The sequence below is a fragment of the Panthera pardus genome, unplaced genomic scaffold, assembly GCF_024362965.1.
Source record: "Panthera pardus isolate Hobbes unplaced genomic scaffold, ASM2436296v1 HiC_scaffold_16, whole genome shotgun sequence".
NCBI lineage: Eukaryota > Metazoa > Chordata > Mammalia > Carnivora > Felidae > Panthera > Panthera pardus.
In genome coordinates this window covers 71,043,671-71,070,251 of record NW_026526721.1, presented here as the reverse complement: position 1 = coordinate 71,070,251, position 26,581 = coordinate 71,043,671, and the positions used below count along the sequence as shown (strand labels likewise).

The 26,581-nt window shown below is 44.7% G+C and overlaps 1 protein-coding gene across 1 annotated transcript in view; it reads left to right on the top strand.

Annotated features, from left to right (window-relative positions):
* Positions 1-26,581, top strand: part of MUC4 (mucin 4, cell surface associated) — a 52,303-nt gene that overhangs the window by 8,483 nt on the left and 17,239 nt on the right. Inside the window, exons 2-7 of the mRNA XM_019448700.2 lie at positions 9,073-20,736; positions 21,079-21,228; positions 22,483-22,616; positions 23,502-23,666; positions 23,921-24,076; positions 25,039-25,169. Coding sequence (XP_019304245.2) covers positions 9,073-20,736; positions 21,079-21,228; positions 22,483-22,616; positions 23,502-23,666; positions 23,921-24,076; positions 25,039-25,169 — 12,400 coding nt within the window. The remainder of the gene's footprint in view (positions 1-9,072; positions 20,737-21,078; positions 21,229-22,482; positions 22,617-23,501; positions 23,667-23,920; positions 24,077-25,038; positions 25,170-26,581) is intronic.

The following is a 26,581-nucleotide window of genomic DNA, read 5'->3' as shown; positions in this document are numbered from 1 at the left end:
TCACCAGTCTCTGTGGCCCTGATAAGACAACCAGACCCATGCCCTTAGGATCCAAGCAGCTACCTTCCAAGGAAGGGCAGTACAGGCATTTTCTAAAGAGGTCCCTGCTAAGGAGGTGATGAGAGACTCTCCTTTATGGTTCTTATTGCTGAATGTCAAGCTGGCAGTGGGTCAAGGTGGGGTGTGGAGCAATCAGGAGGAGCAGTTAGAGGCTGCGGCATTTGTCAGGGTAATAAGGATAACACAACAAAGTGAACAAGAGACCATGGTGGGAGAAATAATTTGGAGGAATAATAGTTGGTACCAAACTATGACGCTGGAGACAAGGAAGAGGAAAGAATCAAAGATGACTCAGGTATTTCTGTCCTGAGCATCTGGGGGACGTGATGTTACAATTAACATAAGGAAGGAAGATGGAAGAAACAGTTTGAGGAAAAGTTTGGCTTGGTCGTGTTGCATTTGACAGGCCGACAGGAAATCATTGGAAAGGCGAATCTGGAAAAATGGGTGTGAAGTCAGGGTAGAATCACAGATTTGTAAGGTGTAAAAATAGATGTAGTCTAGCCAGAAAGAAAGTGTATAAAGAAAGGGAAGGGCTGGAGATGACACTCAGAAAGCTGACTTCATCTGGGGGCTGGGAAGAGAAGAGAAATGGCCCAGGGAGCAGAAAGAATGGGGAGAGTGCTGGACGAGCAGAATTGTTCAGCTTCCAGGAGGGCAATGGGTGCGAATAGTAAGGGGACACTGGCTGAGGAGAAGATTGAGGTGGATGCTCAATAAACACTTGTCGACCAGATGAATGGACGGTGCCAGACTTTACAGAGACTAACGAGGACTGAAAAGAAAATTGTTTTTGGTGATTACCAAAACAGGAGTTGTTTTTTTGTTTTTTGTTTTTTGTTTTTTTGGGTTTTTTTTGGGTAACTTTTCAGGAAAGTGTTTTTGCTGAGATGACTGAGGTGGAGGGCCGAGTGTAAGGAGAAGATAGGTGATAAAAAAGAGGTAGAGAGTGTAGAACCATCTTTCAGGATGCCTGTGGGTGAAACAAAAGATAGGGATAAGGAGGACACAAGATGGATGAAAGACTTATTTTACATCAAGAGAGACATAGATCTCTCTCGGATGAAAGACTTATTTTACATCAAGAGAGACATGTCTCTCTTGATGTAAAATAAGTCTTTCATCCATCTTGTGGATTGTTTGTCAATGTGTTTGTCAACAGAAGAGAAGGAGACTCTCAGAGAAGCGATGGACTAAGCTACCTGAGGAGAGAGGTAGGGAGCAGAAAGGGCACTGGGTGTGTCTCTGTGTGTCTCTGTGTGTGTATCCTTTTGGTAGAGATTGAGCTAGTCTTCTGGGGTGAGATGAGGGACCGGGTGAGGGCAAAGATGTTTCCTGGTGGAGAGGGTTCTGGGACATAGGAGATCAAGTTAGATGGTCTTTTCGGTGAAGTAGAAGATGGACTGTCATAGAGAAAGGAGGGAGAGGAGAGGGAAAATCTGTTTCTCTCAAATATCAGCTCTTCGCACTCAAATCCCTAGCTCTCAGCCCTGCAAATATGCTATGTATTTGGGCAGGGCGAGAAAGACAGGCTTCGGCTGTCTAATAATCTGATGGGAGCTGAAGAGCCGGGCTTGCATGCTGGTAAAAAACGAGGTCTGTTAATTCCAGCAAAACTTGAGCACCAAGAATAAGGCTGAAAATATTCTTGAGAACCAAGCTTGATCAAGAATCCAAATTCCCAGTGCCTTACAACTTCAGTAAGGTGGTTTTAGCTTACAAAAAAAATCTTAAGAGCAGATGCTATCATTTTCTTTCAAGGTCCTCAAAATGTGGTCCATTGATCACCGGTATCAAAATCACCCTGGGCATAGGTTAAACGCAGATTCCTGGACCCCACCCAATGCATAGGGATCAGATTCTGGTGGTGGGCCCCAGAGGTTCCCCCAGGGATTTGGATGCATCCTATCTTTTGAGAACCACTTTATTTTTTTAATGTTTTATTTATTTTTGAGAGAGTGCAAGTGGGGGAGGGGGAGAGAGAGAGAGGGACAGAGGACCTGAAGTGGGCTCTGTGTTGACAGCAGAGACCTCAGTGTGGGGCTTGAACTCAAAAACTGTGAGATCATGACCCAAGCTGAAGTCAGTGGCTCAATCAACCGAGCCACCCAGGAGCCCCTTGAGAACCACTTTCTTACCAAAAAGAGTTCTTCTACGGCTCTCCCCGCTACCAGGATTTCTTGCACAAGAATAACCCACTCAAGTTTAGTAGATTGGGTTATTTGCAAACTGTTTTCCTAAGTTGCTGACTAATCTGTTAAAGGAGTGGTTTAAGATTTTTTGTTTAAATGGTGGAGAAAGAAAAATAGAGTACTGTAGTTTTTATGCAACTAACGCTAATCTCTTCCTTCTAAGACAAGCCCAACAGATTTAGAGATTTGTTAAGACTGTGCCTACTCCCCTACAGGATAAAACTGAGTTCCTAGCATGAAGAGACTCACTTGCTTTCCTATTTACTGGAGCAGGAGATTCTAATCAACGCAGCCCAGGACTGGAAAGTCTTTTAAACAAAGATTAAAAGGAGGACATAGTCCTGTTTGACAAGATTTAAAATTGATACTACCAAGTACAGATTTTTTCCAAAGGGAGAGAATATTGGGAATCAGGTACTGTTTCATATACTGCTAATGGAACTGTAAATTAGCATGACTTCCCTGCCAAGAAATTGGGCAGGATGTATTAATGACACAAAAGTTTCTATAATAGCATTAACCCGGGCACCTGGGTGGTTCATTTGGTTAAACCTCTGACTCTTGACTTCAGCTCAGGTCAGGCTCTGACCTGACAGCACAGAGCCTGTTTAGGTTTCTCTCTCTCTCTCTCTCTCTCTCTCTCTCTCTCTCTCTTTCTCTCTCTCTCTTTCCACCCCCCCTCCTCCTTGCAGGCACACATGTGTTCTCTCCCTCAAATAAATAAACATTAAAAAAATAACAGCATTAACCAGTAAGTCCACTTACAGAAATCTATGTTAAGGAAATGAGCTGAAATAATGAAAACAAAACAAAATATTATACACAAAGATAGTCATCAAAGCTTTATTCATAATATCGACACATTGGAAAGCCTACCTGTTCAATAGTAAGTTAGTTAATTAGGGGCTGTCTCTATGATGGAATATTATTTAATGTATAAAGGCAACATCCAATGTCCTATAAGGGCATGGACACACACACACACACACACACTATCACACATACATAATAGCAACACATGGAACAGGCATTAAGTAAGGTTTATTAGGGAAAAATTTACAAGCATAGAACCAGTAGAGTGTACAGGATCCTTGAGTTCTCATTATCTCAAGACGGGTGGCTAGAGCTAAGCCCACTGAAGTGAGTGCTCCAGGAGGACTGCCCCTGTGCCACAGCCATTTACAGGGAAATGAGAATGGTGATAATGATGTTTTCGTTGAGGGTGGCTCAGTCTGTTAAGCATTAGACTCTTGATTTCAGCTCAGGCCATGATACCCAGGTCATGAGACCGAGCCCCACGTTGGTCTCTGTGCTGGGCATGCAACCTGCTTGAGACTCTCTCTTTCTCTCTCTCTAAAAAAAAAAAAAGAAGTTTTCAGTTGAGGGAATGGCTTTGTTGGGAAAAGGGGCCTCTAGAGCTCAGCAAGGACAGTTAATATACAACACCCAAGACCTTGCCGTTGGGCTTAGCTGGCCCAGTCCTCCTGGGCCAACACAGCTTGCTGTGCCTCCAAATGGGAGAAGAGAAAGAACTACCACCCCAGATTTGTCTCTCCTCAGGCTGTGTTTACAAAGAATAAATACACAAAGAGATGCTCATAATATTAGGTAAAGTTTTAAAAAACGGATGCAAAGTTATATATACTGGGTAAGTTAAACTATATATATTTTTAAAGCATAGAAAAGAATGCTGGAAGGACACATAATAATATGGTTGTCTGGATAATGAGATTATGGAGTTTGATCTTTCAATTATCTGTATTTTTGCAATTTTAAAATAATGAGTAGATCTTCCTCAACATATTTCGATGAAGTGGTACAACTTTGTCCACAAAGATAAAGCACATTTTTTGTTAGATTTAGTCTTAGGTATTTTATATTTGTCACTATCATAAACACTATTATTTAAAAAATATTTTCTTTCGTTGATGTATGGGAATACAGTTATTTTCACATTTTTTATTGTATATGTAGAGCCTTGCTAAGAATTTAAAATTTGGGGGACTTTATACATAAACAATTATATAATCTGCAAATGATCACAGTGTGTTTCTTCCTTTTCATACCAAAAACAACTTCTCTATACCTTCATATTCTTGTTTATTTTTATTTTTTGTCTTATTGCACTGGCTAGACCTCCAGCATAATGTCAAGTGGAAGTAGTTGTCACTGTCATCCTGGTCTCATTCCAAATTTTAAAGAAAATGTTTCTGATATTTTAAGTATGACATTTATTAATGTTTTTTATTGACATTGTTTGACAGGTTATGAGAGTTACCTTTTATTTTTAGTTTGCTAGGAGTTTTAACAGGAATGAGTGTTGAATTTTTTCATATGCTTTTCCTGCATCTGTTGTGATGATTGTGTTTTCCTTTCCATTCTGTTTATACGGTGATTTACATTAATAAAGTTTTATATTCTTGTATTTCTGGCTTAAACTCAGCTTAATCATGATGAATTTTTGACACAAATCCAATATTGTATTTGGCTTACTAATATTTTTGTTAGGACATTTCTATCTATATTATTATTGAGATTTATTGACCTATAGTTTTCCTTTCTTATACTATCTTTGGTTTGGGTATTAAAAGTTACAACAGCCATACACAATTAGTTGCAAGGCATTCCCTCTTCTACTAAGCTCTGGAAGAGTTTGAATAAAATTGGAATTATCCAGGGGAGCCTGGGTGGCTCAGTGGGTTAGCGTTTGACTTTGGCTCAGGTCATGATCTCACGGTTCGTGGGTTTGAGCCCTGCGTCAGACTCTGTGTTGACAGCTCAGAGCCTGTAGCCTGCTTTGGATTCCCTCTCTCTCTGCCCCTTCCCTGCTTACTCTCTCTCAAAAATAAACAAAAACATTAAAAAAATTAAAAAGCCTTCTGATTTGTGAATATGGGATGTGTTTTCATTTATTTATGTCTTCTTTAATTTTTTCAGCAATATTTTGTAATTTTTATTGTACAAGTTTTTTTTTTTTAGTTAACTCCTAAGTATTTTTTTCTTTTTGATGGCATTATAAACAGAATTGATTTTTTAACTTCCTTTTTGGATTGTTCATTATTAGTATATAGAAACAAAACTGATTTTTGTGTGTGGACTCTGTATCCTACTACTTGGATGAATTCACTTATTAGTTTTACATTTTTTTTGTGTGTGGAACACTTACAGTTTTGTACATATAGGCTTTTGTACGTATATACATGTAACCTAGAGTTTTGTACATATCATCTGCAAACAGAGATAATTTTACTTTTTCCTTTGTAATTTGGATGCCTTTTATTTCTCTTTTTCTTTTCCTTTTTCTTCTTCCTCTTCTTACTTTTACTCCTTCTCCACTTCCTCCTCCTCTTCCTCTTCCTCTTCCTCTCCTTCTCCTCTTTTCCTTCCCCTTCCTTCTTCTTCTTCTTCTTCTTCTTCTTCTTCTTCTTCTTCTTCTTCTTCTTCTTCTTCCTCTTCTTCCTCTTCCTCTTCCTCTTCTTCTTTTTCCCATAATTGATCTGGTTAGAATTTCTGGCACCTATGTTGAATAGAAGTGGTGAAAGCAAGAATCCTTGCCTTGTTCCTGATCTTATAGAAATAGCTTTCAGTCTTTCACCATTGAATATGAAGTCCACTGTGGGATTTTCATATATGACTTGTATTATATTGAGGTCGTTTCCTTCTACTCCTCATTTGTTAAGTGGTTTTTATCACGAAACAGTGTTGAATTTTGTCAAATGCTTTTTCCACATCAGTTGAGATGATCATGTTGCTTTTTTCACTTCCTTCTGTTGATGTGGTGTATTGCATTGATCAAGTTTTGTATGTTGAATCATCCTTGAATTCCAGGAATAAATCACAGTTGGCCATGGTGTATAATCCTGAATGAAGCTTGCTACTATTTTGTTGAGGACTTTTGTATCAATGTTCATACGAAATATCGGTCATAAGGGACCAATTTGTCTAGTGATTTGTAGTGATTTGTCTAGTGAACTCTGAATGAGTTAGGAAGTGTTCCTTCCTCTTCAATTTGTTGGAACAGCTTGAAAAGGATTGGTGTTAGTTCTTCTTTAAATGTTTGGTAGAATTCACCAGAAGCCATCAGGTCCGGGGCTTTTCTTAGCTGGGAGATTTTTGATTGTTGATTCAATCTCCTTACAAGTTATAGGTCTATTCATTTTTTATTTCTTTATGATTTAGTCTTGACAGGTTCTGTGTTTCCAGAAAACACATTGACCATTTCATCGAGGTTATCTAATTTGTTGGTGTATAGCTATTCACAGTGCTCACTTATAATCCTTCTATTTCTGTATGATTGGCAGCAAAGTCCCCATTTTCATGTCTGGTGTCAGTAATTTGAGTATTCCCTCTTTTTTATCTTAGTCCACCTAGCTACAAGTATATCAATTCTGCTGGTTTTTCTCAAAGAATCAACTTTTGGTTTTACTGATTTTCTCTACTGTTTTATTCTCTATTTCATGTATCTCTGCCCTAATTTTTATTATTTCCTTCCTTCTGCTAGCTTTGGGTTTAGTTTGTTCTTCTTTTTTCTAGTTCCTTAAGTTGCAAAGTTAAGTTCATTCCTAATGCTCTTCCTTTTTGTTATCTACTTTTCTTTCTTTTTCTTAATTCACCTTGCTGGAAGTTTGCCTAGTTTATCTTCATTTCTATTCTTAATTATATCCTCTATTCAGCTTTCTTTTTCCTTTTTCTTTCTGATTCTTCTAGTTCACCTTTCCTCTGAGAGTCCTAGATTTATGCAGAAAATATTCAACTTACAGTGTCCTGATCTAAGACTGTGTCTCCTTTTCTTATGGAGCCCTTAACTCTCAACACTTTAGAGCTCAGAAATCTGTAGGTTCCTTAAGAGCACTGACTTAACATCTTAGATTTTGACCCTTTCACTCTTGAGTGTTTACCTTTCTATCTTCTGATCTCAGCTCTGCATTCAGAAAATATTTTCTACACATTATCTAACATTCGTAGGTTTTGTAGTTAAAGACTTATCTCTTTTGCCATATTGCTGGAAATGGAGTTGTATCACTGTGACAAACAAAAATATTTGCTTAAAAATTGGACTATGCTATTGTGAAACTTTTGCTGCTGATATTGATTTTAATAGAGATGATGCAGGCTCTGAAAATATATTAATTGCCAAGAATCTATAATAAATTTAGTAAGTTTGGCATGTGTATGGCTTCTGTGTGGTAACTCAAAGCCAGATAATAGAGCAATGCTTAGGAAAATGAAATAAGGTTAATAATAATGTTTTCTAATCTAAACCTTATCTGGATAAACCAAACTTTGGAACTTTATTGAAGAGAGTTTATATAAGAATTGAAAGCCCTGTAAGCAAATCTACTAATAATTCTGAATAAAGGTGGTCTCCTTTCAAAGTTGAAGCAGACTTGGAGTACCTGGGCGGCTCAATCACTTAAGCATCTAACTCTTGATTTTGGCTCAGATCATGATTTCACAGCTTCTGAGATTAAGAGCTGCTTTGGTCTCTATGTGACAGTGTGGATCCTGCTTAGGATTCTCTCTCTCCTTCTCTCTATCTCAAAATAAATAAACTTAAAAAAAGTAAGGTTGAAGCAGACTCATTTTGGGGTTAAATAGGGAACGAAGGACCTTCTAGCTCAATCCATGCATTTGTCCACACCAGCTTAGAAACATGTCATGTGTCATTAATTACTATTAACAAAGCATAGAAGGAGGCAAGTGAGTTACTTATATTTCAATAAATTAGAGCTGACTCATAATCATTCTCACTAACCTGAAAGTCTAAATTGCTTTCGTAAGATGAGAAAAGTGGTGGAATTATAGTCAACTCTAGGAACTACACTCAAAACTTCTTTGCTGGAAGTTTGTCCCTCTGTGAACTTCATCTGTTGGTTCACAACCCTCCTTGGAGCTTCCTAGATATAATTTGAAACTGTACTCAGAGCACAGGGAGAGACTCATGAAAGAGACAGGCCACTCCAGCTTGGTAGGTGGCAGTTTTAATAATAGCAAAGGGAACTGACATTCAGGCTTGGGTGGCAGCAAGATGAATAAATCCCTGCACCTGCCCACCAAATCCCAAAAGTTTATGAAGAGGCCCTATCTGGGCTCAGTCTATGCAGGTGCTTTTGACACCACATCACTATCTCAAGGCTATGTCCTTGAGTGGATAGCCTCCAGAAGTGGAAAAGGCAAGCAGAACCCACATTCCAAGAATAAGGAAAGGGGTGAGAAGCCTGCAAGTGCCTAGGCCCAGCTCAGTGAGCAATGGGGGTGCAGGACAGGTCACGTTTTTTTCACTATATTCATCAATATCAACCCTTCAACTAGTTATGAGCACTGAGGTTTAAAAAAAAGTTTGAGAACAGCTAGGGAACTAATGAAAACCCAAAAGAATAAGTATCTAAAAGAAAAAAAAAAGACTGAATGTTTCTTAAGTTCTTTTGTTTAAAAGAATCAAGGCCTTTAAAATAAAATTCAGGAGGATGGTCTGCTGTACTGATTGAGGATTTGTCTACAACGACTGGGAGTGCAGTCAAATATTTTAAACAAACCAGATTAGTATGTAAATATTCGGCATAGCAAGTAAATTGAAAAAAAATATAGGCATGATCAATTAAATTACAATTATGTTATAACATGACCAGGGATAGAATATGTACTCTCACTCTTTGGTATCTGTAAGATAGGAAGAAATGTTAAATGAGGAGGAAAAGCAGACATTTAATTGGCTTTGAAAAAAAAAACAAAACTCAGTCAGCTCAATAGCCTGCCTAGATGTACACTAGAGGTACAATCAACAACATGCTAATTTGTTATTTCTACTCTGATATATCAGCACCTTCCACGAATGGACAGGCTCAGACAACACAGACCACTGGAATACCTCAAACCAGCATCATGAAGGAGACCATGAGAGACTCTCAAACCAGCACTAACTTGGCTATGAGCAGACCAAATACTTCATCACACCAAAGTACACAAACTCTTAGACAACACAATTCCCAGGACACAGCCACCTATGGCAAAACAGTAACTTCATCTGCTTCCACTGTCAGCAACAAATCTTCCATGATGTCAGATATGTCCAAGTCACTGAACTCCACAGAGAACATTTCAGTCTTTTCTAGTGCAAGCAAAACACATGTCGTGACATCAGAGTTCCGCCAAACACCAATCTCCACAGACACCACTGTGGGAAACACACAACACACATCATACCCTGAAACAGCAAGTTTCACTTCAGTCACCTCAACACTCTCAGAGTCAACTGGATTAGAGGAACAGTCCATGGCACCCTCTTCCATCACTTCTGCTTCAGAGACCACAGCGTCTTCTCAAAGTCACAGGACTCAGACCATGGACAGCATCAGGGAATCTCAAACCAGCACTATCTCAGCAGTGATCACATCAACTCCTTCATCGTCCCTAAGTGGACACACCCTTACAGAGAGCATCTCACAGGAGACATCCACCTCTGGGGAAGCAAGGACTTCATCTCATTCCAGCATCAGCCACAAACCTTCTGCAACCTCAGAAATGTCCCCTTCAACATCCTCCACAGATGATACTTCAGCCTCTTCCCGTGCAAGAAACAGACATCAAATGACATCAGAGTTCCCCCAAACGCCTGTTTCCACAGACACCACTGAAGGAAACACAAAACACATATCCTACACTGAAACTGGAAGTTTGACCCCAGTCACCTCAATACGCTCAGTGTCAACTGGACGAAGAGAACACTCCACGGCACGCTCTTCCATCACTTCTGCTTCAGAGACAGCAACGTCTTCTCAAAGCCACGGGACTCAGACCATGGACAGCATCAGGGAATCTGAAACCAGCACTATCTCAGCAGTGATCACATCAACTCCTTCATCGTCCCTAAGTGGACACACCCTTACAGAGGGCATCTCACAGGAGACTCCCACCTCTGGGGAAGCAAGGACTTCATCTCATTCCAGCATCAGCCACAAACCTTCTGCAACCTCAGAAATGCCCCCGTCAACATCCTCCACAGATGACACTTCAGCCTCTTCCCGTGCAAGCAACAGACATCAAAAGACATCAGAGTTCCGCAAAACACCAATCTCCACAGACACCACTGTAGGAAACACAAAACACTCGTCATACCCTGAAACAGCAAGTTTTACTGTAGTCACCTCAATACTCTCAAGGACAACTGGAGTGGAGGAACAGTCCACGGCACCCACTTCCATCACTTCTGCTTCAGAGACCACAGCGTCTTCTCAAAGCCACAGGACTCAGACCATGGACACCATCAGGGAATCTCAAACCAGCACTATCTCAGCAGTGATCACAACAACCCCTTCATCCTCCCTAAATGGACACACCCTTACAGAGAGCACCTCACAGGAGACATCCACCTCTGGGGAAGCAAGGACTTCATCTCCTTCCAGCATCAGCCACAAACCTTCCACAATGTCAGAAATGCCCACGTCAACAATCTCCACAGATGACACTTCAGCCTCTTCCAGTACAAGCAACAGACATCAAACGACATCAGAGTTCCGCCAAACACCAATCTCCACAGACACCACTGTAGGAAACACAAAACACTCGTCATACCCTGAAACGCCAAGTTTTACTGTAGTCACCTCAATACTTTCAAGGACAACTGGAGTAGAGGAACAGTCCACGGCACCCACTTCCATCACTTCTGCTTCAGAGACCACAGCGTCTTCTCAAAGCCACAAGACTCAGACCATGGACACCATCAGGGAATCTCAAACCAGCACTATCTCAGCAGTGATCACATCAACTCTTTCATCGTCCCTAAGTGGACACACCCTTACAGAGGGCATCTCACAGGAATCTCCCACCTCTGGGGAAGCAAGGACTTCATCTCATTCCAGCATCAGCCACAAACCTTCTACAACCTCAGAAATGCCCCCGTCAACATCCTCCACAGATGACACTTCAGCCTCTTCCCGTGCAAGCAACAGACATCAAATGACATCAGAGTTCCCCCAAACGCCTGTTTCCACAGACACCACTGAAGGAAACACAAAACACATATCATACCCTGAAACTGGAAGCTTGACCCCAGTCACCTCAATACGCTCAGTGTCAACTGGACGAAGAGAACACTCCACGGCACGCTCTTGCATCACTTCTGCTTCAGAGACAACAGCGTCCTCTCAAAGCCACAGGACACAGACCAAGGACAGCACCAGAGAATCTCAAAGCAGCACGAGATTGGCAGTGATCACAACAACCCCTTCATCCTCCCTAAATGGACACACCCTTACAGAGAGCACCTCACAGGAGCCATCCACCTCTGGGGAAGCAAGGACTTCATCTCCTTCCAGCATCAGCCACAAACCTTCCACAATGTCAGAAATGCCCACGACAACAACCTCCATAAATGACACTTCAGTCTCCTTCACTACAAGCAACAGACATCAAATGACATCACAGGTTCCCCAAACGCCTATTCCCACAGACACCACTGAAGGAAACACAAAACACTCGTCATACCCTGAAACAGCAAGTTTTACTGCAGTCACCTCAACACTCTCAAAGTCAACTGGGGTAGAGGAACAGTCCACGGCACCCTCTTCCATCACTTCTGCTTCAGAGACCACAGCGTCTTCTCAAAGCCACAGGACTCAGACCATGGACACCATCAGGGAATCTCAAACCAGCACTATCTCAGCAGTGATCACATCAACTCCTTCATCGTCCCTAAGTGGACACATCCTTACAGAGAGCATCTCACAGGAGACTCCCACCTCTGGGGAAGCAAGGACTTCATCTCATTCCAGCATCAGCCACAAACCTTCTGCAACCTCAGAAATGTCCCCGTCAACATCCTCCACAGATGATACTTCAGCCTCTTCCCGTGCAAGCAACAGACATCAAATGACATCAGAGTTCCGCAAAACACCAATCTCCACAGACACCACTGTAGGAAACACAAAACACTCGTCATACCCTGAAACACCAAGTTTTACTGTAGTCACCTCAATACTCTCAAGGACAACTGGAGTGGAGGAACAGTCCACGGCACCCACTTCCATCACTTCTGCTTCAGAGACCACAGCGTCTTCTCAAAGCCACAGGACTCAGACCATGGACACCATCAGGGAATCTCAAACCAGCACTATCTCAGCAGTGATCACAACAACCCCTTCATCCTCCCTAAATGGACACACCCTTACAGAGAGCACCTCACAGGAGCCATCCACCTCTGGGGAAGCAAGGACTTCATCTCCTTCCAGCATCAGCCACAAACCTTCCACAATGTCAGAAATGCCCACGTCAACAATCTCCACAGATGACACTTCAGCCTCTTCCAGTACAAGCAACAGACATCAAACGACATCAGAGTTCCGCCAAACACCAATCTCCACAGACACCACTGTAGGAAACACAAAACACTCGTCATACCCTGAAACAGCAAGTTTTACTGTAGTCACCTCAATACTCTCAAGGACAACTGGAGTGGAGGAACAGTCCACGGCACCCACTTCCATCACTTCTGCTTCAGAGACCACAGCGTCTTCTCAAAGCCACAGGACTCAGACCATGGACACCATCAGGGAATCTCAAACCAGCACTATCTCAGCAGTGATCACATCAACTCTTTCATCGTCCCTAAGTGGACACACCCTTACAGAGGGCATCTCACAGGAAACTCCCACCTCTGGGGAAGCAAGGACTTCATCTCATTCCAGCATCAGCCACAAACCTTCTGCAACCTCAGAAATGCCCCTGTCAACATCCTCCACAGATGACACTTCAGCCTCTTCCCGTGCAAGCAACAGACATCAAATGACATCAGAGTTCCCCCAAACGCCTGTTTCCACAGACACCACTGAAGGAAACACAAAACACATATCATACCCTGAAACTGGAAGCTTGACCCCAGTCACCTCAATACGCTCAGTGTCAACTGGACGAAGAGAACACTCCACGGCACGCTCTTCCATCACTTCTGCTTCAGAGACAACAGCGTCCTCTCAAAGCCACAGGACACAGACCAAGGACAGCACCAGAGAATCTCAAAGCAGCACGAGATTGGCAGTGATCACAACAACCCCTTCATCCTCCCTAAATGGACACACCCTTACAGAGAGCACCTCACAGGAGTCATCCACCTCTGGGGAAGCAAGAACTTCATCTCCTTCCAACATCAGCCACAAACCTTCCACAATGTCAGAAATGCCCACGACAACAACCTCCATAAATGACACTTCAGTCTCCTCCACTACAAGCAACAGACATCAAATGACATCACAGGTTCCCCAAACGCCTATTCCCACAGACACCACTGAAGGAAACACAAAACACTCGTCATACCCTGAAACAGCAAGTTTTACTGCAGTCACCTCAACACTCTCAAAGTCAACTGGAGTAGAGGAACAGTCCACGGCACCCTCTTCCATCACTTCTGCTTCAGAGACCACAGCGTCTTCTCAAAGCCACAGGACTCAGACCATGGACACCATCAGGGAATCTCAAACCAGCACTATCTCAGCAGTGATCACATCAACTCCTTCATCGTCCCTAAGTGGACACATCCTTACAGAGAGCATCTCACAGGAGACTTCCACCTCTGGGGAAGCGCACACTTCATCTCCTTCTGGTGTCAGCCACAAACCTTCCACAGTGTCAGAAATGCCCACATCAACAATCTCCACAGATGACACTTCAGTCTCTTCCCGTGCAAGCAACTCACATGCAGTGACATCAGAGGTTTCCATAACACCAGTATCAACAGTCACCACTGGAGGAAACACAAAACACACATCACATTCTGAAACAGCAAGTTTTACCCCAGTCACCTCAACACTCTCAATGTCAACTGGACTAAGAGAACACTCCATGGCACGCTCTTCAGTCACTTCTGCTTCAGAGACAACAGCGTCTTCTCAAAGCCTCAGGAAACAGACCAAGGACAGCACCAGAGAATCTCAAAGCAGCACGAGATTGGCAGTGATCACAACAACCCCTTCATCCTCCCTAAATGGACACACCCTTGCAGAGAGCACCTCACAGGAGACATCCACCTCTGGGGAAGCAAGGACTTCATCTCCTTCCAGCATCAGCCACAAACTTTCCACAATGTCAGAAATGCCCATGTCAACAATCTCCACAGATGACACTTCAGCCTCTTTCAGTACAAGCAACAGACATCAAATGACATCAGAGTTCCGCAAAACACCAATCTCCACAGACACCACTGTAGGAAACACAAAACACTCGTCATACCCTGAAACAGCAAGTTTTACTGTAGTCACCTCAATACTCTCAAGGACAACTGGAGTGGAGGAACAGTCCATGGCACCCTCTTCCATCACTTCTGCTTCAGAGACCACAGCGTCTTCTCAAAGCCACAGGACACAGACCAAGGACAGCACCAGAGAATCTCAAAGCAGCACGAGATTGACAGTGATCACAACAACCCCTTCATCCTCCCTAAATGGACACACCCTTACAGAGAGCACCTCACAGGAGCCATCCACCTCTGGGGAAGCAAGGACTTCATCTCCTTCCAGCATCAGCCACAAACCTTCCACAATGTCAGAAATGCCCACGACAACAACCTCCATAAATGACACTTCAGTCTCCTCCACTACAAGCAACAGACATCAAATGACATCACAGGTTCCCCAAACGCCTATTCCCACAGACACCACTGAAGGAAACACAAAACACTCGTCATACCCTGAAACAGCAAGTTTTACTGCAGTCACCTCAACACTCTCAAAGTCAACTGGAGTAGAGGAACAGTCCATGGCACCCTCTTCCATCACTTCTGCTTCAGAGACCACAGCGTCTTCTCAAAGCCACAGGACTCAGACCATGGACACCATCAGGGAATCTCAAACCAGCACTATCTCAGCAGTGATCACATCAACTCCTTCATCGTCCCTAAGTGGACACATCCTTACAGAGAGCATCTCACAGGAGACTTCCACCTCTGGGGAAGCACGTACTTCATCTCCTTCTGGTGTCAGCCACAAACCTTCCACAGTGTCAGAAATGCCCACATCAACAATCTCCACAGATGACACTTCAGTCTCTTCCCGTGCAAGCAACTCACATGCAGTGACATCAGAGGTTTCCATAACACCAGTATCAACAGTCACCACTGGAGGAAACACAAAACACACATCACACTCTGAAACAGCAAGTTTTACCCCAGTCACCTCAACACTCTCAATGTTAACTGGACTAAGAGAACACTCCATGGCACGCTCTTCAGTCACTTCTGCTTCAGAGACAACAGCATCTTCTCAAAGTCACAGGACTCAGACCATGGACACCATCAGGGAATCTGAAACCAGCACTATCTCAGCAGTGATCACATCAACTCCTTCATCGTCCCTAAGTGGACACACCCTTACAGAGGGCATCTCACAGGAGACTCCCACCTCTGGGGAAGCAAGGACTTCATCTCATTCCAGCATCAGCCACAAACCTTCTGCAACCTCAGAAATGTCCCCGTCAACATCCTCCACAGATGATACTTCAGCCTCTTCCCGTGCAAGCAACAGACATCAAATGACATCAGAGTTCCGCAAAACACCAATCTCCACAGACACCACTGTAGGAAACACAAAACACACATCATACCCTGAAACAGCAAATTTTACTGCAGTCACCTCAATACCCTCAAGGACAACTGGAGTAGACGAACAGTCCACGGCACCCTCTTCCATCACTTCTGCTTCAGAGACCACAGCATCTTCTCAAAGCCATGGAACTCAGACCATAGACACCATCAGGGAATCTCAAACCAGCACTATCTCAGCAGTGATCACATCAACTCCTTCATCATCCCTAAGTGGACACACCCTTATAGAGAGCATCTCACAGGAGACTTCCACCTCTGGGGAAGCGGGGACTTCATCTTCTTCTAGTGTCAGCCACAAACCTTCCACAGTGTCAGAAATGCCCACGTCAACAATCTCCACAGATGACACTTTAGTCTCTTCCCATACAAGCAACTCACATGCCGTGACGTCAGAGTTTTCCAGAACACAATTATCAATAGACACCACTGTAGGATTCACAAAACACACAATGCACCCTGAAACAGGAAATTTTACTCCAGTCACCTCAACACTCTCAAGGACAACTGGATTACAGGACCTCTCCACAACATCCTCTTCCATCACTTCTACCCCAGAGACAACAGCATCTTCTCAAAGCCACAAGACTCAGACCATGGACACCATCAGGGAATCTCAAACCAGCACTATCTCAGCAGTGATCACATCAACTCTTTCATCGTCCCTAAGTGGACACACCCTTACAGAGGGCATCTCACAGGAATCTCCCACCTCTGGGGAAGCAAGGACTTCATCTCATTCCAGCATCAGCCACAAACCTTCTGCAACCTCAGAAATGCCCCCGTCAACATCCTCCACAGATGACACTTCAGCCTCTTCCCGTGCAAGCAACAGACATCAAATGACATCAGAGTTCCCCCAAACGCCTGTTTCCACAGACACCACTGAAGGAAACACAAAACACATATCATACCCTGAAACTGGAAGCTTGACCCCAGTCACCTCAATACGCTCAGTGTCAACTGGACGAAGAGAACACTCCACGGCACGCTCTTCCATCACTTCTGCTTCAGAGACAACAGTGTCTTCTCAAAGCCACAGGACACAGACCAAGGACAGCACCAGAGAATCTCAAAGCAGCACGAGATTGGCAGTGATCACAACAACCCCTTCATCCTCTCTAAATGGACACACCCTTACAGAGAGCACCTCACAGGAGATATCCGTCTCTGGGGAAGGAAGGACTTCATCTCCTTCTAGCGTCAGCCACAAACCTTCCACAGTGTCAGAAATGCCCATGTCAACAACGTCTACAGATGACACTTCAGCCTCCTCCAGTACAAGCAACAGACATCAAATGATATCAGAGTTCCACCAAACACCAACCTCCACAGACACCACCATAGGAAACACAAAATACGCATCATACCCTGAAACAGCAAGTTTTACTGCAGTCACCTCAACACTCTCAGTGTCATCTGGACTAGAGGAACAGTCCACGGCACCCTGTTCCATCACTTCTACCCCAGAGACATCAGCATCTTCTCAAAGTTACAGGACTCAAACCATGGAGACCATCAGGGAATCTCAAACCAGCACTATCTCAGCAGTGATCACATCAACTCTTTCACTGTCCTTAAGTGGACACACCCTTACAGAAAGCATCTCACAGGAGACACCCACCCCTGAGAATGCAAGCACTTCATCTCCTTCCAGCATCAGCCAGAAACCTTCGGCAACCTCAGAAATGCCCCTGTCAACATCCTCCACAGATGACACTTCAGCCTCTTCCCATGCAAGCAACTCACATGCAGTGACATCAGAGGTTTCCATAACACCAGCATCAACAGACACCACTGTAGGATACACAAAACATACAACACACCCTGAAATAGGAAGTTTTACTCCAGTCACCTCAACACTCTCAAGGACAAATGGAGTAGATGGACACACAACAGCCTCCTCTTCCATTACTTCTACTGCAGAGATGACAGCATTTTCTCATGACTACAGGAGTCAGAGCATGGAGACCAGCAGAGAATCTCAAACCGACACTACGTCAGTCTTCATCACCTCAACTCCTTCATCTTCCTTAAATGGACACACTCTTACAGAGATCGTCTCACAGGAGATATCTACCTCTAGGAAAGCAAGCACCCTATCCTCTTCTAGTGTCAGCATTGCACCTCTAACAACATCAGTTTTATTGACAGTACCAACCTCAACAGATACCACTGTAGGTAATGGAAAGGACACATCAACTCCTATTACTAGAACTGTTATTCCAGTCCCTTCAACAGTACCCATGAAAAGTGGACTAGAAGTACAATCAATTGCAATCTTTTCCAGCACATCTACTCCAGGAACATCAGCATCTACCCAGAATTACCAGACTCCAAGCATAGAGACCACTAGAGAATCTGAATTCAGTGAAATTACATCAGCAACCACATCAGCTCTTTTATCTTTACCCAGTGGACATACTCTTTCAGGGAGAATTCCTCCGGCAATATCTCCTTCAGGTGAAGCAATCACTTCACCTACTTCCAGTGACAGTAAAACACCTTTGACAACATCAGAGACATTGACAGCCTCAACTTCAATAGACACTACTGTAGAAAATACAGGAGATACATCCCTACCTGTAACTAGTAGTTTTCCTCCATTCATTCCTAGTGTCTCTACAACATGGCAGTCAGCAATACAACCAACACCACTGTCTATCAGTACTCCAGCTCCAAAAACATCTACAGTTTTCCATACCCACCCAGACACAGAGACAGCAGGATGGCCTCATTCCAACAGCTCAATGTCATTCATTCCAGATAAAACAACATTCACTTCCTCATCCTTCAGTGATAGCAGTCACACAACTCAGTCACAAAAAGAACTGTTTTCAACACCAATGGTTTCCACTATACTGGTTACAGAAAGTTCATCTTCTTCAATAGCTAGCAGTATTTCTGGGGTTACCTCTACAGTCTCAACAGTAGATGAAGAAGTGCCAACCCCACACTCCTATCTAAGCACATCTCCTCAGGAAACAACAGTGGCAATTTCCAAGACTCACTGGACACAAGGCATAGGGACCACTGGAGATATTCATGTCAGCAGAAGCTCCAATGTAACCCAAACCGTCAAAACAGTTACATCTGCATCTCCTTCATCCTTACTAAGTGAACACACATCTCAACAAACTATAACATCAAGCCCAGCGAGGCAGTCAACACCACTCTCTAGCAGCACCTCTTCTCAAGAATCATCAGTTGTTTCCCAGATAGGTCATACTCAAGGTCCACGGACCACACAAGAATCCCAAACCACAAGTTTAATCTTCCCCATGACAGACACAATCAAGACAGTCACATCTGCAACTTCTCCTTTCAAATCAAGTGGACATTTGCCCTCAGAAAATGTTCCTCAGGATACACCCACCACAGGTGAAGTTACAACCTTCACACCAGCACCCTCAAGGGACAGCCACACAACTCAGGTCTCTACCACTACCACAGAACTATGGACATCACCAACCAGTGCTGACACCAGCCCGGGAACATTAAGAGGCACATCACTTTCCATTAAAAGCACCACTTTTCAGAGCTCTGTCGTTTCAACAACACTAGGCCCAAGAGGACAATCAACATCCCCTGCTTCTAGTGCCTCACCTGACACATCAGCCATTTCCCAAACCCACCAGACACAAAGCACAGTGACCACTGGAGAACCACATACCAACACACCAGCCTCCTTGGTAACAGATACCACCTTTTTGGCAGACACCATCTTGGTGGGCACAGCTACAGCTTCTTCATCTACAGCAAGCAGCCAAACAACTTTAGGAAGTGCTTTCCTGGGAATATCCACCTCAGATAAGATCAAGGGTTTCTCACCAACTTTCTCCAGGGAAAACCACATAACTCAATCTAAAACTGAGTTGTTGTCCTCTGCAGCAAGTCATGACACTACTCCAGGAACCATGGAATTGGTGTCCATTATTGTCCCCAACACCTCTCAAGAAATATCAGCTGTTTCCCAGAAGGCTCAGACTCAAATTATAGGAAGCACCAGAGGATCTGAAGCCATAAGCTCAGTCTCCCAGGTGACTGACACCTTCTCAACAGTTACACCTCCACCTCCTTCATCTACACCAAATGTGCGCATGTTACCAAAAACCACTGCCCACACTCTGTCATCTTCAGACACCAGCACAACACTAATCTCCAACCCAGTCAGAGATAGCCACAGAACCCAAACAGCAATGCCAACTTTGTTATCTGGGGCAACTGAAGAGCCGACTACTGTTGTCTCTACCACCCTGAGTGATGTAGCCTCTCATTCTCCTTCTACAGTTTTGGTCACAAGTGAAGTCCAGAGAACAGCTCCAAGCTCAGCCCTCCATAAAAACATGACTGCAGTGACCATTTCCCCTATGGGTTCTGTCAGTAACTCCATGACAAATACCATGCAAGTCCCAACTTCCTCAGTGGGTGAGTCAAGCTCACCCATTTCTGAACATCCTGCAACTGTTCAAACAGTAGCTTCTACTACTAACCCTACTACAAGGCCAATGTATATGAGTTCTAAGAGTAATCATAACAGTGTTGCTGGATCCATACCAACTTTGTCATTTCAACCTACAACATATTCTTCAATCAAGACCACTCCTGATACTTCTTCAGTGTCTAAGTATTCTAAGAGTCCATTGCCTACTCTTCAGCCATCCACAGACTATGCTTTCTCTGACTTTACTTCCTCTGGTAATATGGGCACAGCTCAGACCATATCAAGTTTCTATACTTCAACCAGTGACTCTTCATTCTCTCAATCAGCCCCTGGCCCTGCAGTCACCTGGAGCTCCACCACTCTATTCACAGGGCACTCTGCTCCTCTGTCTGTTACCAGCACTTTCCCACCATCCACTGCATCCTCAAGCTCCATTGTGAAGACTCAGACACCAGGTAGGTGGGGATTCCAATATCTCGGTCTCTTACAGTGGCCCCATTGGCTCAATTCAGCCTAGAGTGCTTGAGAGAGATGGTGAGTTGACACTACCAGGCTGGCATTGAGGACAGGTCCACAAGAAGATGAGATGAGTGGGGGGTGTGGTGAGTGACAGGCTCACCATTCCCTCTGTCCCAGTAGACAATTGTTTATGTTCATGGAGTGATTTGGTTATGACCAAAAGACAGACAAGAGACTTTCTAGCTGTCTCTTCCAGCTCCTGAAGTCTGTGACTCTCTTTGACTCTGCTACTTTCAGACTATAAGACCCACTCCAGTTTTCTCTCCCTGCATGCCCAGGAACAATCACAACTTCACTGAGGACAGGCAGCCAGAGAAGCACAACATCACTACCACCAACAACCTCCCAGACCCTTACAACGTCCACTCCCAGCACATCTACAAGCAAACAATCAACTGCTGTCCCAGTCCCTATCAAGCCCAAAAAAGGTAAGTGATTCTGTAGACCTGGGGCCCCTCTACCTTGGGTTGGAGAGGATTGAGTTAGATGTAGATGCTGTAGTTGTGGCAGCCTGATTGGATCTACCAGTGAGGACCCTTGTGGGTAGCTGGGGGAGCCAGTTCTGTGGATACCTCTACTGTCTCATCTGGGCCATGGGAAGTCCAGCTGTTCCCCGTCTCCACTTTAGAAGGGTGATGTAACTGAATACTCAGTCTCAGCCTGCTTGCTCATGGACTACCCTCTCAGGTTGTGAGCTCTCACAGGGGACAATGAGACAGCATCAGAGCTGGGTGTTGAGGGCTGGCTTTGTACATAGCACTGGGCGAGGAGGTGGAAATAGAGAAATGATTAAGGTGCTGTTCAGTAAGAGATAGATCTGATGCCTGGACAGGTGCAATTAGAGGAATAAATGCAGGGTATTAGACACACAATGGAAGACCTCTAGGGGGCATTCGGGTGTGCTTAAGGTGAAGAGGAGGGTTCCTAGAAAGAATGAATAGGAGTTGGGGAAGGGGAAGTGTCCCAAGCAGACAGGAGGCTTGAACAGCTTGAATAAAGGTGTAAACATGAAAAGTAGTCACAGTGTCGCACAGGGAGGAGATCCCAAAGCACTTGGGGATGCTGGAAGCAAAGTGAAGAGTGTTGAGAAATGGGGCTTCCATGTGAGGGACCAAGGAAGACATGGCTAGATTTGTATTTCTGAATGATACTATGTTGGTTGGAGCATTGAATGAATTTGGAGGAGGCCAGGAAAGATGTATACAGACTGTTGTGGTATTCCAAGCAAACCAGGGGAGAACTGCCAGGAAAGAAAGGAGGAGAGCCATTTGAGAAATAGGGCAAGGTTTCTGAAACTAGAGCCCAAGTACTTCTAAGGGGTCCAAGGACAAATTCTGGGGGGTCTTCCAGTTTATCTAGAGAAATACCATCTTGGGAAATAAGTCTTATTCTACAAAATGGTATTTCAATTATTCATCTTCACAACATTGGAGGAGTTTTATCTTTGAATCCTTGAAGGAATAATTTGTTGGTATTCTGATAGCAGGACCTGTTTGGAAATGGATGAGAGTACCCACCGAAGGGGTAAAATGAAGAGATGGGTTAAATGCAAGTGGAGACGGGGAGAGAGGAGTCTTTGATGGCTCCCAGTTGGGTGGAGGAGAAGCTTGGGGAAGCTCTCTGTCAGCCCTAAAGAAGTCAAGGCCCATGAGAACTTCCTGCTCTTCTTTGTACTGGCCCAGGTGTTTCCCTCTTTCCCTATGGACCAAGCGTTGGAGATCAGGAGTTTGTCAGGAGGACTGTGGACTTCACCTCACCACTCTTCAAGCCCCAGATTGGCTTCCCTCTTGGCTCCTCTCTCCGGGATTACCTCTATGTGAGTCTGCAGCTGCAGCCCAAAGGGCAGGACATGTGATCTGCTTTTCTCTCTAGGGCTAGGAGATGGCCTGTGACAACGACCATGGCAGAAAGGAAGGGAGAATGCAACACCTACTAGGCACCTACTGTGTCCCTGCCACTGGCTCAGTTTGCATTCACATTCTTTAATGTCACAGTGCCAGCTGAGGAAGACTGGGAACTAGGCGAGGCTCCCGCTACCCTCATGGACAAAAGTGTCTTCACATCAGTATAGAGATCTTGGGGTCCAATAAGCTCTCCACTATTTTCAGGGGACCTTTTTATGAGTAGGAAGCTCTACTTGGGAAACAACATTTGATGCTGTTTACATTTTCTATAATTATTTCCTGGTTCCTCAGTCCAAGTTCCCCATAGCTTCTGGAAGAGAGTTGGAATGCTAGTCATGGCCCCTGCAGCTCTCAGGGGTGGGTGTGGGGAGCTGAGGCAGGACATGCTAAGATAGGGCAACACAGCGATGGGAGTGAAAGTAGCAATCCTCTTGGCCCCATCTGATGTGGATGGAGCTTCATGATGGGGCTGAGGAGATTCACCCAGAGGTCTCTATTCTCTGATGGGCCCATGTATAGGTGGGGTCGGCCACTGAAGCAGGGCAAAACATATCATGTCAGGAAGGACTTAGAACAGAGGAGTATCCTGCAGGTTATGAGCATATGAGTGTGAACTATGTAAAGTGGGCTCTCCCAGCAGGTGGGGAGATGAATGTATGACCTTGTAGAGGTTGTTGACATCTCTAAAGTTCTACCCAGAACTTGGAGGTCACACTTCTGAGGAGCTTGCCCAAGGCTGGGACATTTCCTTCCTGACTCCCTCCTTGAATACTAATCAGAAGAGCCTTTGTGTCCAGTTCACAGATAATGGCCAAATCATTTTCCCGGAGTCAGAGTACCAGATTTTCTCCTACCCCAATCCTCCCCTTAGAGGCTTCACAGGCTGGGACCCTGTGGCCCTGGTGGCTCCATTCTGGGATGATGCTGATTTTTCCGGCAGCCATGGAACCATATTTTACCAGGTAAGCCTTTCAGACTCCAGCATTTGGGATCCCTCAGCAGCCAGCAAGGATAGACAAAGGGCTATGTTGAGGGTGTGCAAGTGTTACTGCTGTCAGAGCCTGGGCTCAGTGTGGGCAGAGAGTGATGCTTAAATATGAGGGTGGAGAGGAAACAGCAGGACTATTACACAGACTCAGGAATACCCTGTCACAACCATGAGAAGACCTGCAGTTGGTATCCTCATTTCCTTGTCTTTTCTGCCTTCCTTTCCTAGGAATATGAGACACTCTATAATGAACACAACCTGCTAGTCTGGCAGGTGGAGTCTTGGATTAAAAAGTTCGCACACATCCGGAACTACAAAGCCAGGTGGACCCTAAAAGTCACATGGGTCAGTGCCCCTGCCTATCCTGCCCAGTGGACCTTTGGGGTGAGTGGACCAATGAATAGCTCCCTGAGAACCATTTGGAAGCCAGATATCCTAGAGTGCTAGGCAGGGGACATTCTTCTAACTTCCTCTCTGATTCAAGGACACATTGCTGATTATAGCACCATTTCACACCCACCCTGTTTGCTGAGCACTCACCTAATACTCCTTGGGTTGAAACATTGGAAATGGAATTTTTGCCAGCTGTTGGCAATTTATATGGCTCAACCTGATATTATTATCCACATTTTAGAGATGAGGAAGATGATGGTTAGAGAGGTTAAGCAACCTGCTCAAGGTCACCCAGCTGGCAAATGACAAAGCCAGGCTTGGAACTGAGGTTTTTCTGGACTTCCAACTCTGGCTTTCAGCTGCAAGGCCATCCTATGGAAATGGTTGCACCACACAGTGTCCTTGCTTTTCCTTCTGGGGACTCAGCTCTTATAGTCCTTGTGTGTGATCTAAAGTCACTCATTTCTTCATTGGTTCAACAAGTTCATTGGTTACCTACTTTGTACAAGCAGAGTGCTTGGCATCTGCCTTCAGAGAACCTCCAGTCTCACCTGCTGTCATCCGTCTACAATATTTAGGTTAAGGGGACATTTGGACAATGTCCTTAAAAATATCCCAGGGAAACTAAATAGGCCTCTCTCAGCTCTCTGGGGTCATGGCTACTCTTTCTGAGGCCTGAGGCTTTCTCACACAGTCTTCTAACTGGATCCTAAACCAGAGCCCTTTATTGCCCCTCCCTGGACAGAAGTCACAAAGCAGGCAAATCCACCATGGAAGGGGCTTTGACAACCAGGGTGAAAGCTGCCCTACACCATCCCTAACTTGCTCTGGGTAGGCCAGGTAAAGATGATGTGGGTGCCTGGGCAGGGGTGTGGGGAGTGAGATGGGACATCAGGAAGGAGACCCCAGATCTCTCACAGGCATCCCTATGTTTATCTCCAATCAACCTCCAGACCAACACCTACCAGGCCATCCTCTCCACAGACGGGAGCAGGTCCTACGCCCTGTTTCTCTACCAAAGTGGTGGTATGCAGTGGGATGTGACCCAGCGCCCAGGCAACCCAGTCCTCATGGGCTTCTCCAGGTAGGACACAGACAGACAGTCAGCACTGAGTAGAAAATAGGAAGTAGTGCAGGGCAGGGATTTTGCTGTGCACCCACCCCCATCCCCCAGGACAGGCATGAAGCCTCCTTACTGTTGCTTCTGACTCACCTACTCTGCCTCCTGCTTCTTGCTATTTCAAATTAAAAGATACCCATTCACTTGGCCATTCTCTTTCCCATCCCAGTCCCCACACATTGTAATAATTCCCAGAGCTTTGACTTCTCTGATATCTATGGACATTAGCCAACCTCTCTTGACTTCTCAAATATCCCAATAGTAACAGCCAACATTCATTACACTATTCATTTGATTATCACAAAAACCGCATGAAGGAGATACTCTTTGTTACCCATTCCGCAAGTAAGAAAACTGAGGTAAAAATAGATCAGTAATTGCCCAAAGTCACAGAGCTGGGAAGCAGCAAAGCAGGAACTGGAACCCAGACATTTGAAGCTGAAATCTGCCTTCCTGACTTCTGGTGGGCTGAGAATTAGCCCCTCACCCAAGGCACCAACAGTTTGTGTGGGGTCAGTGGGAAAGACAGAGAGTGGGGGCATGGGGCTGTGGATTCCTCTGTATGAAGGTGACTCCATCTCTGGCAACAGTTCTCAATCACAGCATTTCCAGATGCTGGTGTGTGCAATCAATTGTGAAGGTCACATGTAATTTGTTACTGGTAATTGCTGCAAATTCTCTGAGATCGTGTTCAGGGTTGCCCCTATAATTACATTGCTTTCACTTGCTTTCTGATGTGCTGTAAAAGAGAAAAGAGTGGAATTATCCAAGTAGCTAGGGATTTCACACCCTCCTGAGTAGCCCGTAGTATGTGTCACACCTGCGTGCCTCACCTCACCTGTGTCAGAGAGGAAGCAAGGTGAGGAGTCACTGCTCTGAGGCATGCACCCAGAGTGAGGCTACAAACTCCACTCTAGGATTTCCCTTTTCCTGGAGCAGTGCTGTGAGCCTCAACACCAAGGGTGGAACACCCATTGCATCAGGTCCTCACTCAGTTCTGAGGGATCTACAGATGTTACAGCACTTAATCCTCACAATACTGTGAGGTGGATGCTACTGTTGTCTCTTTCCTACCAATGTAAAACCTACAGATCCAAGAGGTTAAGTAACTTGCTCATGGCTACCATGTTACTAAGGGCTGGAATCGGGCATTGAATCCATGCTTGTCTAAATGCAGAGACTGGCTTTTAGCCCTCACCATGTACCGTCCCCTACACAGCCCTCTGTCCCATCCCCAGTTGAAGGGAAACTAATCGAAGGAGGCCTGAACTCTGTTGTTTTCACACCCCTGTCTCATAACCAACTTCTTAGAGTTAGCAACCAGATGTAGAATAGATTAGGGTCATCCCACCCTTCACCCCCCATCTCTGCCCTCT